The sequence below is a fragment of the Penicillium arizonense genome (assembly GCF_001773325.1).
Source record: "Penicillium arizonense strain CBS 141311 chromosome Unknown PENARI_contig007, whole genome shotgun sequence".
Taxonomy (NCBI): Eukaryota; Fungi; Ascomycota; class Eurotiomycetes; order Eurotiales; family Aspergillaceae; genus Penicillium; species Penicillium arizonense.
Genome location: NW_019173284.1, coordinates 187,893 through 202,188, shown reverse-complemented (window position 1 = coordinate 202,188; position 14,296 = coordinate 187,893). Strand labels below are relative to the sequence as shown.

The window sequence follows — 14,296 nt, the reverse complement described above, 5'->3', positions numbered from 1 at the left end:
AAGACGATATGGAGATTGGTTTCAAGTATGAGTTGAGTGTATGGAACTACGAATGATTATTTACGTCTCATTTACTCTTCCGTCATGCAATTGATGAAATTGAAAATGTGTAATCATGCCGTTCAGTCCATCATTGGACGTCAACTAGATGTTTAACTAATGCAGTGTGCGATTTGGCGACGGTGCGAGTCAGTAGGTTCGCTGAGACCTGCTAATTGATACGGTTTCCAGCCGCCAACCCCTACTTCCAGCTCGGGGCTAGCTTGGCAGTCCAAGATACATCTGCAGCCCTTTACAATTGGGTATGTATCAGTGAATTTCTACTTTTCGAGCATCCTCGTTACTCGGTGCAATAGAAGCCGGATCCGGTCGCCCACTCCATGACATTGTGCACTCGAAACAAAAATCACTGGCTCGGTTTTTGAATTTGGGACCGCTTATCTTCTGCTTAGAAGCCTATTCGACATTTCACTGATGCCAGGTTTGCATGGAACTTAAGTCTCCAGTCCTATTGAACACAATGAGGTCTGCCATCTTCAATATCACAATAGATTACTTTTGGCCTGACAGCGCTATGTGTAAATTTAATTTTAACAAGACATCCTTGGAAATTCAAGTACCCGGGTGCGATCATGCCATTTCTTCTGTGGAGGGATTGTTCTCCCCCGTCTCTTCTGACCCAGTTGTTATCTCTGCTGAAGAATTGGAAAATGTCTGTTGCCAGACCCTTACTACCCATTCGAACAATAATTAAGACCCAGTTTACCAGGTATATATATTCGGATGGTGGCATGATAACCTCAGTCAATATTGTTAATGCCTGGCCCTTATTTGACGACTCTGAAATTTTAACGGTGGGGGAAAATATTTTATTTTTATCCTGCCATAGTGTCGATCATTCTGGGGTGTGGCAAGGCATATTCAGAGCAATTACACATATCTGGATGGTCGGTTATGGGAATACAGATAATAGCCGATCTGTCTGCACTTGCCACGGTGAAAGAATCTGAGTTGGAGAAGACGACAAGAATTTAATAATGGACTTGGCAGGTTATAGTGGCAATGGGCAAAATTCGGGATGTTGAAAGGACAATTCTCGGGTGAACAAAGAATTGAAGACATCTCGGAACATGGCGGACCAAGGGTCGGTAGTAACCATGCTTCTCAACGCCAAACCCGATCATGCCATCCATTCTTCCATGTGGTTACTCAGCTTCTTCCTTTTTCCATTGCACCTTAGAGGCTGCCTGCCGTCAAGTTGCCACTCTAGGCTGACGTAAATTCTGTTTCAGTAAACGCCACAAAGGACTGATGTAAGGCTCTCCAATTCAATATTTTCTCAAGCGAGGAGAAAAGCGGTCTTATTTGAGGACCAGGTTGGGTAGACGAATGGATCGAAGTTTTCGAAAGGATGTTCTAGAAGGTTAAAACCGCTGCGTAAGGCGATGACGAGGTGTTCGAGACCAGAGTGGAAACATTAGCCGCAGTTCATTGGTGGTGGATCTAAGGAACGTAACCTTATTGCGCGCCTCCGCATCTCTAATTGTACCATAATTGTAGTCTATCCATTCTTTGCTGGCTATGGTTCACTTTGGGGTTTGGGCTTGGTTGTTGGAAACTTTTTCGATTCCATTCTCCACCATGTAGTATAAAAAGAGCCAGAGTCCGCTGCTCAGGTACTCTTTTTCTTTTCTCTCCATCAGCACAATCTTTTGATCCTTCAAGTCACTCTCTTCTTGAAGTCATTCCATTCTCTTTCGAGGTAGATCCTCATCACTGTCATTCCTGACGACTGTTTCTATCAGAATCACTATTCTTTTCCACCAATTCCATTCACTTTTGCAATCCTGCAATATGACTTTCAACGTCTTCATGACCGGCCTCCTGGCAGCTACTGCCGTCGCCCTTCCCCAGCCCCACTGGACCCGTGATACCGAATCCAACGTCGAGGCCCGCAGCTCCGGCGGCGGCGTCCAGATCGTCAACAACATGGACACCAACGTGTACCTGTGGAGCACCGACTCCGGCCCCGGCTCCATGCAAACCATCAGCTCTGGAGGCGGCGACTACAGCGAGAAGTGGAACACCAACTCCAACGGTGGCGGTATCTCCATCAAGATGTCCACCACCGAGAGCGAGAGCAGCGTCCTCCAGTTCGAGTACACCCAGGACGGCAGCACTATCTACTGGGATATGTCCTCCATTGATCTCGACTCCACTTCTGACTTTGTCAAGTCTGGCTTCACCGTGCAGCCCAGTGATTCGAGCTGCACCTCCGTGAGCTGCGCCGCTGGCGACGCAAACTGCAAGGAGGCTTACCAGAAGCCCGATGATGTGAACACCAACTCCTGCTCTCTTGATGCAGGCTTCACTCTCACTCTGGGCTAAAAATTTCGTCCTTTTTGTTCTTTTAAACAACGGCAGGCCGGTGGAAATTTTGGGTATTCTATTTCTTGCAGAACAATATATATGAATTGATTGTGTTGAACAGCGTTTCGCTACATTTCATTTGGATATAGACATAGATATAGACTAGTTTTGTGAAGAATGTCAATATATCCTTTTTTGATAATATGAATTTTATCCAACTTGACATTTAGTTGGTAATCGGACAAAAGCCCTAAAACCTAAAGCATTCTATGCTCGTGACAGACCAACATTGGAGATATAGATTAGAAAGTAGATTGTAGTCTGTATATCGGGTGACGACTGATGGCGTCTTGTTATATCCTGGAATATTGTTAAAACTTTCAAGGCCCCTTGAGAGCTTAAATTATTTAAATCTCGTAACGGATGTTAGAAATACTCTTCGGTCCGATACGAATCGGCAAACGATCTTGGTTGTACATACATACCCTCTACAAATTTTGATGGTGTAAATTCAAGTTCTGAAAATGAGATCAAGGGTAAAGAGAGAACATTTATCCTCTCAGCATATATCCATGTAATTAGCAGAGAACACAGCTTGAACATGTCAAGTATAAAACAGATGCACGTGATCCCAACCCCGCTGCCGGGGTAGCATCGTGACTAATCTCGGTCAAGTCATGGACCGAGGCTCATCGCGAGTCTGTGAAGCGCCGAGGCTGCTTTGGTTTATAGGGTGGCTGCCTGCTCCTCCTCTTCCCCAGATTTTATCTTTTCATTATCTCTTTGACACATTTGACATCATGGCTTCTCCTCGTAAGTGACCGTTTGAATCACCTTGACCTTGATCGCATCCTCACATGTGACCTTTTTATCACCGATGTTACCGCTGTTACGGCCCACACTGTTGACAGGTGCTAACATGTCTACCAAACAGAGCAAATCCGTACCCCGATCACCGATCTTCTCAAGATCAACCACCCCATCCTGCTGGCAGGCATGAATGTGGCAGCGGGGCCTAAGCTGGCCGCCGCGGTCACAAACGCCGGTGGTTTAGGTGTGATCGGTGGCGTTGGCTACACCCCCGACATGCTTCGCGAGCAGATCACTGAGCTGAAGAGCTACCTGACCGACAAGAACGCTCCCTTCGGTGTCGACCTCCTCCTTCCCCAAGTCGGCGGCAGTGCCCGTAAGACCAAGTAAGAAGATTGCCCGATCGCGCTACCACGGCCCTTTGGTATCAACATAAGGCTAACCACATGTTTTTTAACAGCTACGACTACACCAAGGGCAAGCTCGGCGAGCTCGTCGATATCATCATCGCCGAGAAGGCTAGCTTGTTCGTCTCTGCTGTCGGTGTTCCCCCCAAGGCCGTTGTCGAGAAGCTCCACAGTGCCGGTATCCTCTGCATGAACATGATCGGTCACCCCAAGCACGTTGCCAAGTGCTTGGATGTTGGCGTCGATATTATCTGTGCTCAGGGTGGTGAAGGTGGTGGCCACACTGGTGATGTCCCGACCACCGTCCTCATCCCCACCGTTGCCAAGTTGGTCCAGGGCAAGAAGAGCCCTCTGACCGGCCAGCCCGTGCAGGTTATCGCGGCTGGTGGTCTGTTCAACGGTAACTCTGTTGCTGCTGCTCTCATGCTGGGTGCTTCTGCTGTCTGGATCGGTACTCGCTTCATCCTGTCTGACGAGGCCGGTGCCCCCAAGGCTCACCAGGAGGCTGTCCGCACCTCTGGCTTCGAGGACAACATCCGTACTATCATCTTCACTGTAGGTTTGCCTTGTTTGTCTGTGTATTTGGGTGATCACTAACCGATATTATAGGGTCGTCCCCTCCGTGTTCGCAAGAACCCTTACATCCTCAACTGGGAGGAGAACCGTCACGAGGAGATCAAGGAGCTCACTTCCAAGGGTATTATCCCCGTCGAGCACGACATGGAGAACCTGCCCGATGACGTCGACGACGACACACTTGACAACGCCCGCCCTTACCTGATGGGCAAGGTTGCTGCCGTTGTCAACGAGAAGAAGTCCGCCAAGGCCATCGTCGATGAACTCGTCACGGATGCCGCTGCTCTGCTCCAAAAGGGTAACAAGATGGTTGCTAAGCTGTAAATAAAGAATTCCCCGTATTTTGATCTACATAGTCATTCTCAGCGTTGAATCAAATCCGGTCAGTTTTCCCGGCTCACTTTTGGACTGGACTTGAATACCGTGTAGCTTTGTCATTCCGACTATTTCGAGAAGCCATGCGGGACATGTCAACATGTCAAGCATGTCGTTGCTATTTCTGGCACACGTGGGCCGACAAGGGGTATAAGCGCCTGAGTGGGCCAAGCTTGGACTATCAAGCATATGTTCACATCAAGATCACCTTCGAGTTTAGCTAAGGGCTACTCGATATAAATAGATTCCTGTCCATGTTTTTGATGGCTTTGTTTCCCGTATGTAAATGGTGCATCACATCAAGTTCGCTCTCCTCGTCCACTGAGCCTGCACCCATACTACATGTATACCATGAGAATCAATAGCGATACTCACTTCACACATACTCTGAGTCTTTAATATACCCCAGTCTGCGTCATTCATCATTGATAAAACAAAATCGAATCCTAAAATAACCCGAGACTAGAAAAAAGGCGCATGCATCTACTGTTACCAGCAGGAGATATGTAGCCTTGTGGACCTGGATCGTCTCCAGTTCCAACCTCCCCTCATCATCTCTCTCCACTGTCCACCATTTGATACTTACATCTTCCTTTTCAGGCATCGCAAGCGAAACGTTGGGAGATACCCTCGGACCCCCGTCTCTAAATAAAGCACCACAAGCGCCGTGGCGGGGAATGAAGACCAAGTGACATGGGCCACGCACCAATGATCACAACACCCGGGATGCGACAGACCAGATTCCATGATTGTGTATCCCCGCACTCTATTTCAACTATTTTGTTGGCTTCAGGGTCCAACTGTGAGAGAGTCAAAGCCCAATCCAATGGCTCAACTTGAGAGCACCGATCAGTCCACTGGATATGCACGTCAACCTCCACTCACAGTGCAGTATCAAGAAATGCCTCGTCCCGCACTCTCATTGCTCCAATCGTGCATAAATGCTGCAGGTGAACGGGTTATTTTTGTCGCTCTTCCCTCGGTTTGGCTAGCCTCTCCAGCCCCTCTCTGCAGGCTCTGAGATTTGGGATTTGCTTCCCTGATGCTCTCTCATTTCTCTCTCATTTGCATACCCGCCTATCCGCTTCTGGGATCCAATGTGCTGGGTCCTCCACATCCACACCGTGATCGGAGGTTAATCCAAACTTGTCCAGACTGGCGGTTTTAATCACACCAGCCACTCGCTCTCACCCTGGTCGCTCTGGTCGCCCTAGTCGCTTGTTCGCTTGGTATTTCGCCTTCTATTAATACCTTTTTCCAACATCCAAGGCTTCACTTCGCAATCTCGGAGGCCCGCTCTGATATCGCCTCGTATCACGGCCAATCCGCACCCCGCCAACTCGTCTCCCCGCAGCTCCTCTCTTCCGCTCAGAGTGTTCTTGGCTTGCCCCTTTATCTTGAAGGTTTTTGGTCACACTGACTAACCCCTTGGCCATTGGTGCCAGCGGTTATAATACTGGGATTCTCCTGATTTCCTCCGGACGGTGACCCCCGGAACAGCTCGGTACCTGATCAATTCTCCTTGTGTCCTAGAGAGTCGGATGAGAAGTGCAAGGTCTTCTCGCCGTCTATACCAACCTAGGCACGGGAGGAAAAGCAAATGTGCTCTTAACTCGAGACGATGTCGCTCAAACAAGTATGGATATTGTTGATGTGTCGGAATATGTGGGCTGACGTCGGAATAGGAAATCGAGACTTGGGTACAGGCCCTAGATGCCTACGACAACCAAGAATTTGAGGAGTCCTTGCGGTTCTTTGACCAGATCGCCGATACATCAAAGATCTTGTTCAATTGCGGGGTGATTTATGCGACGTTAGGCGAGCACTATAAAGCGGTAAGTGCACAAGGAGATGCCTGGCCAGATCACACTGACATCGGTGATGCAGGTAGAATGCTATCAACGTGCTGTCGGCTTAGACCGGTATCTAGCGATTGCTTACTTCCAGCAAGGCGTGTCCAACTTCTTGCTCGGGGACTTTGAAGAAGCATTGGCCAACTTCAATGATACACTGCTGTACCTGCGAGGGAACACTTCAATTGACTATGAGCAGTTGGGCTTGAAGTTCCGTCTCTTCTCGTGCGAGGTCTTGTTCAATCGAGGGCTCTGCTATATCTACCTCCGCCAGATGAACCCAGGCATTCAAGATCTTGAATATGCGTCGAAGGAGAAAGTCACGACAGATCATGATGTGATTGACGATGCGATCCGTGAGAACGCAGATGTACGTGAATCTCCTGTCCCCTGTCTACGCAGCTAACCAAATACAGGGCTACACGGTATTCTCAATCCCAGTCGGGATTCTCTATCGTCCTAATGCAGCAAAAGTCAAGAACCTCAAGACAAAGGATTACCTCGGCAAGGCTCGACTGGTCGCCGCGTCTGACCGTAACCAATCATCAGATCACCAATGGAAGCCAATGGTCATTGATAAAGCAGCACTGCAAGATCGCGAAGGAGTATCTTACGCTGCAACCAACCTGGTACACAAAAACCTCAGCAGCCGCACCCGTCAGCACTCCGAACCCCCTCTAAACCGTAACGTATTCCCACCAACACCACCACCAGATGACCGATCCGTCAGCACGGCCTCGGGCTCAGGAAGCCAGTCAGTATCAGGCCACCATCGATCATCTTCCCTCCGAAACGTGCGCCCACCACGCCTAGACCTAGACCGAACAGGTGCCAGCCTAGACCGACGCCAAGAGCAACCGCCCACCGAGAAACCCCGAATAGGCACAACACGCACAGCATCCGAGCCTCGCGGGCCCTCCTCCAAGCAAAGCAACATGCGCGGCTTCGGCCAAGAACCCAGCCGCCAATGGACTCAACAACCCAGCCACAGACGAAACTTCAGCGACACAAACACAAGCACAACCCTCCCATCGGACCAGGAATACGGGCACTACGACCCGTACGACCCCTACACAAGCCAACAACGCAACCTAGCAAACACAGGCTGGGGCCGCGGCTCCCGCCACCAACCACCCCAATACATTGACGAAGAAGAAGAATACGGCAGCGACGCATGCGACGCAGCCACGCTTAATGACGGATCCTTCGAGCTGGTCAACACAGCCACAGCCCCCGGCGGCTCATCCCAACAACGACGCACGCGCTCGCCAACCCGCTTCTCTCGCCATGCCAATCCCCGCAGACCGGAGATCCAGAAATTCCGCACGAAGGTCCATGCCCCTGATGATACGCGGTACATCATGATTGGGCCGTCGATTGAGTTTGCGGAGTTTGAGAATCGCATTCGGGAGAAGTTTGGCTTTAAATGTCCGCTTAAGATGAAGGTGCAGGATGATGGGGATATGATTACGATGGTTGATCAGGAGGATTTGGATTTGTTGTTTACTTCTGCGAGGGAGGTTGCGAGGAGGGAGGGGAGTGAGATGGGGAAGATGGAGGTACGTTCTTGCTTTTCCTAGTTTGGTTTGGTCTTTTAGGTATGGGTTACTGACTTTCTTTTAGATCTGGGTTGAAGAGCGCTCGATGATTTGATGCATGGCGATTGGAATTGGTTTTGGAAATGGGACTGGCCATTGGTTCTTGATGCTGTTTTTATTAGCATACTGATTTTGTCTATACCCTGTTTTGCGTGTTTGGCATGGAGATACGAATGAGAAATATTTGAATACTAGACTTAAACTTGGTATTGTAAGTATGCTGTAGATTCAAACTACCATAACAAGCCAGGTCGTATAGATTAAAGAGGACCTTTGGCGTTCAGGCTTGGTGACATTCATGAGTTCATAGATGGGAGTGGGTCAGTAGATAGGCTTGACCAATCATATGGCCGGTATGTGTATGACGAAATCGATATCGTCTTCTGATATATTGCGAGGAGATTTTCCTGCACTTGCAGACTGCTAAATGGATTGGCCGTACTTTTGGTGGATAGAAAATTACAATTCAGAAGCTAGTTTGTGTCAAAATGCAACGAGAGCAGTAAAAAGGAAGACAAGCCCCTTAGCTCGAATAGCTGGAATGCTAGCAGATTAGTCCATTTAATACACTAGATTAGCACGCTAAATACGAGTATAATTGTAGATACATAGTCTGAAACAGAGCATGGTCCCAAATTATTTACATTTAGAGAACTGGGTTTCACCATCACGGGTATAACCGCGCCAGAATAACGTTGTGTTCGACATCATAGATCGACACCCTGGCATATTCCACAATTCTTGGCTTCCCGGATGAGCTGCCGCCAATCAAGTACCCTGTCAAACTCCAGAATTCGCACTGACACAAGAACCCTGAAAGGATTTTCAAGATCGACGGTGACGAAAGAGTGGAGCTTCCTTTCCAAGATTTACGACAAGCTTTGACAGCTCGACATTTCTGAAATGCGGCGTTGTCTTTGTTTGGCTTTCTTTCTCTTTCGGGTTTATATCGGTTTATATCTGGCATTGATCTGCAGAAATGGCGTTCTCGGAGGGCCAGCAGAATGGAAATCGTGGTGTCAAAGGTAAGTACATGTATCCTATAGATACCCAAGTGCGATCATGTCAAACCACCCACGTAAGAGAAAGAAACCCGACAACTAACAACTTACCAGACACAGTCCAAATACCCGAAAAAGAAGCCCCAAACGGCACCGAAGAAGCAGGCAGCAGAAATGAAGGCCTAGGAAACAACCTATCATTCAGCCTGGCAAACTCCAGCGCACAAAACGGCAACCCCAACAAAAACCAAAACGACACATACCTGGACGATGAATACCAAGACTACAACCCGCAATACGGACAAGGGAACGACGGTCCAACATGGAGTCTGGCGCAGCCACTCCCTCACATCGTGCGACCAGGTATGCGCCACGGCGCGTTACCAGAAGACCGAAAAGAGAACGCAGAAGATCTGAAACGACGGAGCGAAGACCCAAGTCAGAAAAGCGCTGCGCAGAAACAGCAGGTGGCTGATACGCGCGTTAAGCAGAACAAGGATACAGATCAGGAGGGCTTTTTTAATACTTGGACTAAGATTCGGCATTATTTGAGGGAGCCGATGGCTGAATGGCTCGGAGTAAGTATAGTATTCAACAGATATATGGGCAAATGATGGCATTTCCATTTAGCAAAAAGAAACCTTGCTAACGATTCTCTCAGACAACAGTAGCAATGACAATCGGCCTCTGCGCAACTCTCTCAAACTTCACCTCAAACGGCCAAGCGGGCTCCTACCCGGCCCAAAGCGCAGCCTGGGGCTTTGGTTTCATGGTCGCGATCTATACAACAGGTGGTATATCCGGAGGCCACATGAACCCAGCCATATCAATCTCGCTATCCGTATTCAGAGGATTCCCCGCGCGAAAATGCCTCATCTACATCGCGGCACAGCTTCTTGGTGCTATTACCGCTGGCGGGTTCGCGTATGCGCTGTACCATGATGCGATTGTGGAGATTGCTGCCGCATCGAAGGTCCCGCAGAATGCTAGTGCGGCGATGTCTGCGCTTATTACTATGCCGAAGTCCTTTGTGCATCCGGCTACGGCGTTTTTTACCGAGTTTGTTGGGAGTGCTATTCTTATTGGTGCTATCTTGGCGCTGGGTGATGATACTAATGCGCCGCCTGGGGCTGGTATGCAGGCATTTGTTCTGGGGATTTTGATTACGGTTATTATTCTTGCGTTGGGGTATAATACTGGCGGGTATGTATTTCCAGTTTTTGGTTATCATTATGGCTATAGTTATCTTAGATGGGATGTGTTGGCTAACTGTTTCTGCTTGGTAGGTGCTTTAACTGTGCGCGCGATTTCGGCCCTAGACTCGTTGCTCTTATGGCTGGATGGGGTGGCCATCTCTTCCGTGAATACCATGCTTGGTGGGTATGGGGACCATGGTGTGCCGATATCAGTGGTGCATTATTCGGAGCATTAATCTACGACATTGCTATCTTCACAGGTGGTGAAAGTCCCGTCAACTACCCACCACGGCGACGCAAGCGCGCCGTTCGCGCTAGATCATTGAATCTGCGGAAGAAGCTAGGTCTTGGAAAGAGGAGGATTGGAGATCTGGAGAGATCTGTTCGAGAGACTGAAGAGTGATGGGAGCATCTTGTAAAAATAGAAAGGGACGCAGTATAAAGCTAAAGTTGGATGGCAATTTTGTATAACTATTGTACAGTTGAATCGAATTGTTCATTTGGCATCATACGCGCCGAGCGATCGTTTCCGTTGTTTTCTCATGTCGTGCTCGTTTTCTAGGAGTATATTTTGGACACAGCGACTGCCGTTTGGATTGTGCTTAACGCGATCATCATTGAGGATGTTTGTGAGGGTTGCTTTGACTTGCTGCCGGTCACTCAGAAGTGTGACTGAGGTGTGGCTTGGGGTATTTGGATTCGTGCCTGTGGGATCGTCTCGCGTGGAGTATGAAGTGATTGATCGCTTCATGTCTCGGGTGGAGTTTATAGTAGGCACGCTGTTAGACGATGCTGCGGGGTGCATAGTTCGAGATTGATGAGCCATGGTTGTATGAATGTGTGATGGATTCTGGATTGATGTTGACTCCAGGGAGAATTGATTGTCTCTTTTATAAGAACTGTGGTTAGATATTGTCCGATATAAGGGGTAGGCTTGGCCATGTCATCGATGTGACGTGTGCGCGACCCAATACTTGCAGTTATTGGGACTTGGCTGGAACCCTAGTCCTGTCATGGATAAAGGTTTATATTTTGGGTAACTGCCAATTGGAAGCTGACGTTACTTGTTATCTAGAGTTGATACTTTCAAGGGTGAGGTGATCCACCTTGTGATCCATCAGGGTGGCAAGTAAACCGCCACATTACAGGGATATGAACTATCTCAGCTATAAGTATAGCTGAAGGTACATCTAGAATCCAAGGCAATACTGGATAAGCCTTTGATGTCATTATCCGTCTCATGTCTTAAGTCATTTTTTGCTATGGCCTGAGTCTCATTTATACATCATTTCAATGGACATTGCTTGTCATGGCCATGGAATATCACAGAAGTACCTCTGAATCGATGAAAAGACTGATTAAATGTGCAAAAGCTGTTCAGAATGAGAGAAGATTGAATCAGCGCCATATTACAAACCAGCCTGTCTATACGTCATCTCAGAAATCCCAACCAGCAGAACCTCCAATCCAACAACCAACAACATCACCACCAGTTTCCCTAAACCGAACGCTAATCTTAGAAGGACATCCCATGGCGAACCCCTGCTTCACCTCAACACTCTCTTCGGAGTCAAACACCAGCCCATTTTCCAACAACCCAAAAGCCAAAGCCGACGCCGCAATCCCCGTCGCTGCATCCTCTTCATACCCAGCTCCCCTAGGGAACTGCCTCGCCTCGAATACCTGATTTGCTAGGTCGGACACTGCATATGGATAGAGACCTGTGCTGCCAATTACGTCACAGAGGGATGGAAGACGATCAAATTGCGGTGAAAGACCGTTCAATGCCGCAACAGACTTGATCGGAATGAGCGTCTTCACTCTACTCGTTGCTGCATTTTGAATCGATAAACCCGGAACAAGGTCATCCTTCAAGATTCGCAAGACGGACAGTATCTCATCGATATGGTCTTGTCGTTGCACGTTTTCCAACATCTTCGCTGGTGGTTGGGATACTTCAACCCATATCCCTTCCTCTTCGCCGTCACATCCATCTTCATCTCCAGATGTCACTGAGATTGTGGCCTCGACGATACCACTCTTAGTTGCAATCCGGAGGTTGTCTTTCGCTAACATTCCAAGCTTCGACAGTAACCAAACAGCTCCCACGGTTGCGTGGCCACACATCTCCATTTCATGATCTGGGACCCAGAAGCGGAACTCGTAGTCGTATTTTGAGTCCAATGGCGCAGGGAATATGAAACAGCACTCGTGGCCGTGGCTTTTGGCTAGTACTTGCATGTCATTGTCGGTCATGACTTGGGCATCTAGTATGACTCGAAGGGGATTGCCGCCGTTTGGACCTGCGGAGAAGACTCGTAGTGAGTGGGATTTTATAGCCATATTCGAGGAATTTATGATAATAGTTAAAAAGAAAAAAGAATTCAAAGCAGCGAAATAAAAAGAAACCTATTCGAGTAGCAGTTCAAAGATCAATAGAGATATGCAAACATGCCCTCTATAAAATGCAGGACGCGGCACGGACCAACCACGCACAGTGACGTTGAATGTTGACGAGCTTCACCTACAGACCACATCACCAACAATGACCGACCTAACGCCCACCCTAAACAGCCTCCTATCCAAGCATGGCACCTCCACCTGCGCAAGGCCCACTACCAAAACAGCAGATGAATTCCTAAAAGAGGCATACCGAATCGTAAGTCAGCGCAACGCCGAAGCCAGAACCCCCAGTCCACGAAACATATACCCTAACAAAACCATTCAGAACTACCACATAACCTCCCTCCTCCACTACCTCCAAACAATCCGACATGCATACCTCTCAACAACACCCCAACGCCGCAATGCCAACGCACCCACATCACAACCAACCAACCCAACCCTCCCACCAACATCTCAAACCCTCACAGACCCAGAACGCGACACAATAGACACACAAACCTCCCTCCTCCTCCGCGACCTAGCAACATCCCTAACAAACCTTTCAAGCGCCGAAACCCTGCGCCAAGAAACAGAACAAACCCTCCTCCGCAAGAAATACGGACACAGCGCGGCCAGCGCGCTCCTCTTCCGCTGGGCGGGCGGAAAAGGCGTCACCGATGAAACGGGGAACGAGGGTAAATCCGTGGAACAGGTGACGGCCGAGGAGAGAGCGCGCGCGCTGAAGACGGTGCGCGAGGGCGTGCTTTGGTTTTTGAGACGTGGATTGGAGGGTGTTGTTGGTGTCCAGAGAGGTCTTGTTGAGAAGAGGATTGAAAGGGTTAGGGAGAAGGAGAAGAGTGTTCTTTACAAGGTTGCTGCTGGGAGGGATGTTGGTGGGAGTGCCAATGCCGGTGGGAGAGATGCCGGGAGGAGGGGGAGTGAGAAGACGGGCGGATATGGCTCTGGGACATCGTTTGATCCTTCTTTCTCGGCGCCTGATGCGAGTACACTCAGTGAAGCGGATACGGCGCGCATCGAGGCCCAGCTTTCGCCGGAGCAGTTGCAGCTTTTTGCTGAGGAGAATGATACTATGTTGAGGCATTATGAGGATACGTTGGGGAAGGTGCAGTATGTTTTTTACCACTTTCCTATTTTCCCATTTCTCTTCTTCTGGTGTTTTCGGTGCTAACGTTGTTCTGCATAGAAATGCGGAGAAATCACTCCTCGAAATCTCATCTCTGCAAGAGACGCTCGTTACGCATCTTGCTACGCAGGAGGAATACATTACACAGCTTGTTTCGGATGTTGATACGACGCAGACGAATGTGGGCCAGGGCAATCGTGAGCTGAAGCGGGCTACTGAGCGGCGGAGTACGGCGCAGGCTGTGTTTTGGGGGACTGTTGGGTTGTGTACTTGGCTTGTTGTTTGGGATTTGGTTTTTTGATCTCGATCTGATTAGTTTTGATACCATTGAGCAATACAGCAAAAGCAATAGCATAGCAATAGCATTGGAGGCATATCATGTCAATTATGGAGTACATATTTCTTGGCCAAGATCAGGATCTTGATCTACTTTACTGACTACAGTATGCCAATTGACTACACTGGAAGAAATAGTCTGCAATCATGTCTCAATATCTATCTTAACTTAACATGTGACACATGCATGCCATAACTTATACGATACATAACCGGACCCACAGATCCATAATCAAGAATCAAAA

General features: G+C 48.7%; 7 protein-coding genes across 7 annotated transcripts; 5 read left to right on the top strand and 2 right to left on the bottom strand.

Annotated features, from left to right (window-relative positions):
• Positions 1–1,854: 1,854 nt before the first annotated feature.
• Positions 1,855–2,388, top strand: PENARI_c007G11894 (uncharacterized protein; the record flags this gene model as incomplete). The annotated part of the gene is made up of 1 exon (XM_022631235.1): positions 1,855–2,388. The coding sequence occupies one exon, from the start codon at positions 1,855–1,857 to the stop codon at positions 2,386–2,388; it is 534 nt and encodes a 177-aa protein (XP_022488975.1).
• Positions 2,389–3,170: 782 nt separating this feature from the next.
• Positions 3,171–4,487, top strand: PENARI_c007G04937 (nitronate monooxygenase; the record flags this gene model as incomplete). Its single annotated transcript, XM_022630919.1, has 4 exons — positions 3,171–3,183; positions 3,305–3,566; positions 3,641–4,142; positions 4,197–4,487. The coding sequence occupies 4 exons, from the start codon at positions 3,171–3,173 to the stop codon at positions 4,485–4,487; spliced, it is 1,068 nt and encodes a 355-aa protein (XP_022489167.1).
• Positions 4,488–6,159: 1,672 nt separating this feature from the next.
• Positions 6,160–8,044, top strand: PENARI_c007G00769 (putative PB1 domain protein; the record flags this gene model as incomplete). Its single annotated transcript, XM_022630711.1, has 5 exons — positions 6,160–6,174; positions 6,224–6,373; positions 6,426–6,761; positions 6,808–7,950; positions 8,015–8,044. The coding sequence occupies 5 exons, from the start codon at positions 6,160–6,162 to the stop codon at positions 8,042–8,044; spliced, it is 1,674 nt and encodes a 557-aa protein (XP_022489211.1).
• A 924-nt stretch (positions 8,045–8,968) lies between these two features.
• On the top strand, positions 8,969–10,589 carry PENARI_c007G06503 (MIP/aquaporin family protein; the record flags this gene model as incomplete). The annotated part of the gene is made up of 4 exons (XM_022630985.1): positions 8,969–9,014; positions 9,105–9,568; positions 9,652–10,193; positions 10,277–10,589. The coding sequence occupies 4 exons, from the start codon at positions 8,969–8,971 to the stop codon at positions 10,587–10,589; spliced, it is 1,365 nt and encodes a 454-aa protein (XP_022489213.1).
• Positions 10,590–10,682: 93 nt separating this feature from the next.
• On the bottom strand, positions 10,683–11,012 carry PENARI_c007G10127 (uncharacterized protein; the record flags this gene model as incomplete). The annotated part of the gene is made up of 1 exon (XM_022631153.1): positions 10,683–11,012. One exon carries the CDS (start codon positions 11,010–11,012, stop codon positions 10,683–10,685), a length of 330 nt encoding a protein of 109 aa, XP_022489375.1.
• A 611-nt stretch (positions 11,013–11,623) lies between these two features.
• On the bottom strand, positions 11,624–12,529 carry PENARI_c007G04109 (PhzF family phenazine biosynthesis protein; the record flags this gene model as incomplete). Its single annotated transcript, XM_022630867.1, has 1 exon — positions 11,624–12,529. One exon carries the CDS (start codon positions 12,527–12,529, stop codon positions 11,624–11,626), a length of 906 nt encoding a protein of 301 aa, XP_022489318.1.
• Positions 12,530–12,731: 202 nt separating this feature from the next.
• Positions 12,732–14,016, top strand: PENARI_c007G00910 (uncharacterized protein; the record flags this gene model as incomplete). Its single annotated transcript, XM_022630720.1, has 3 exons — positions 12,732–12,845; positions 12,915–13,699; positions 13,776–14,016. 3 exons carry the CDS (start codon positions 12,732–12,734, stop codon positions 14,014–14,016), a joined length of 1,140 nt encoding a protein of 379 aa, XP_022488932.1.
• Positions 14,017–14,296: the final 280 nt, after the last annotated feature.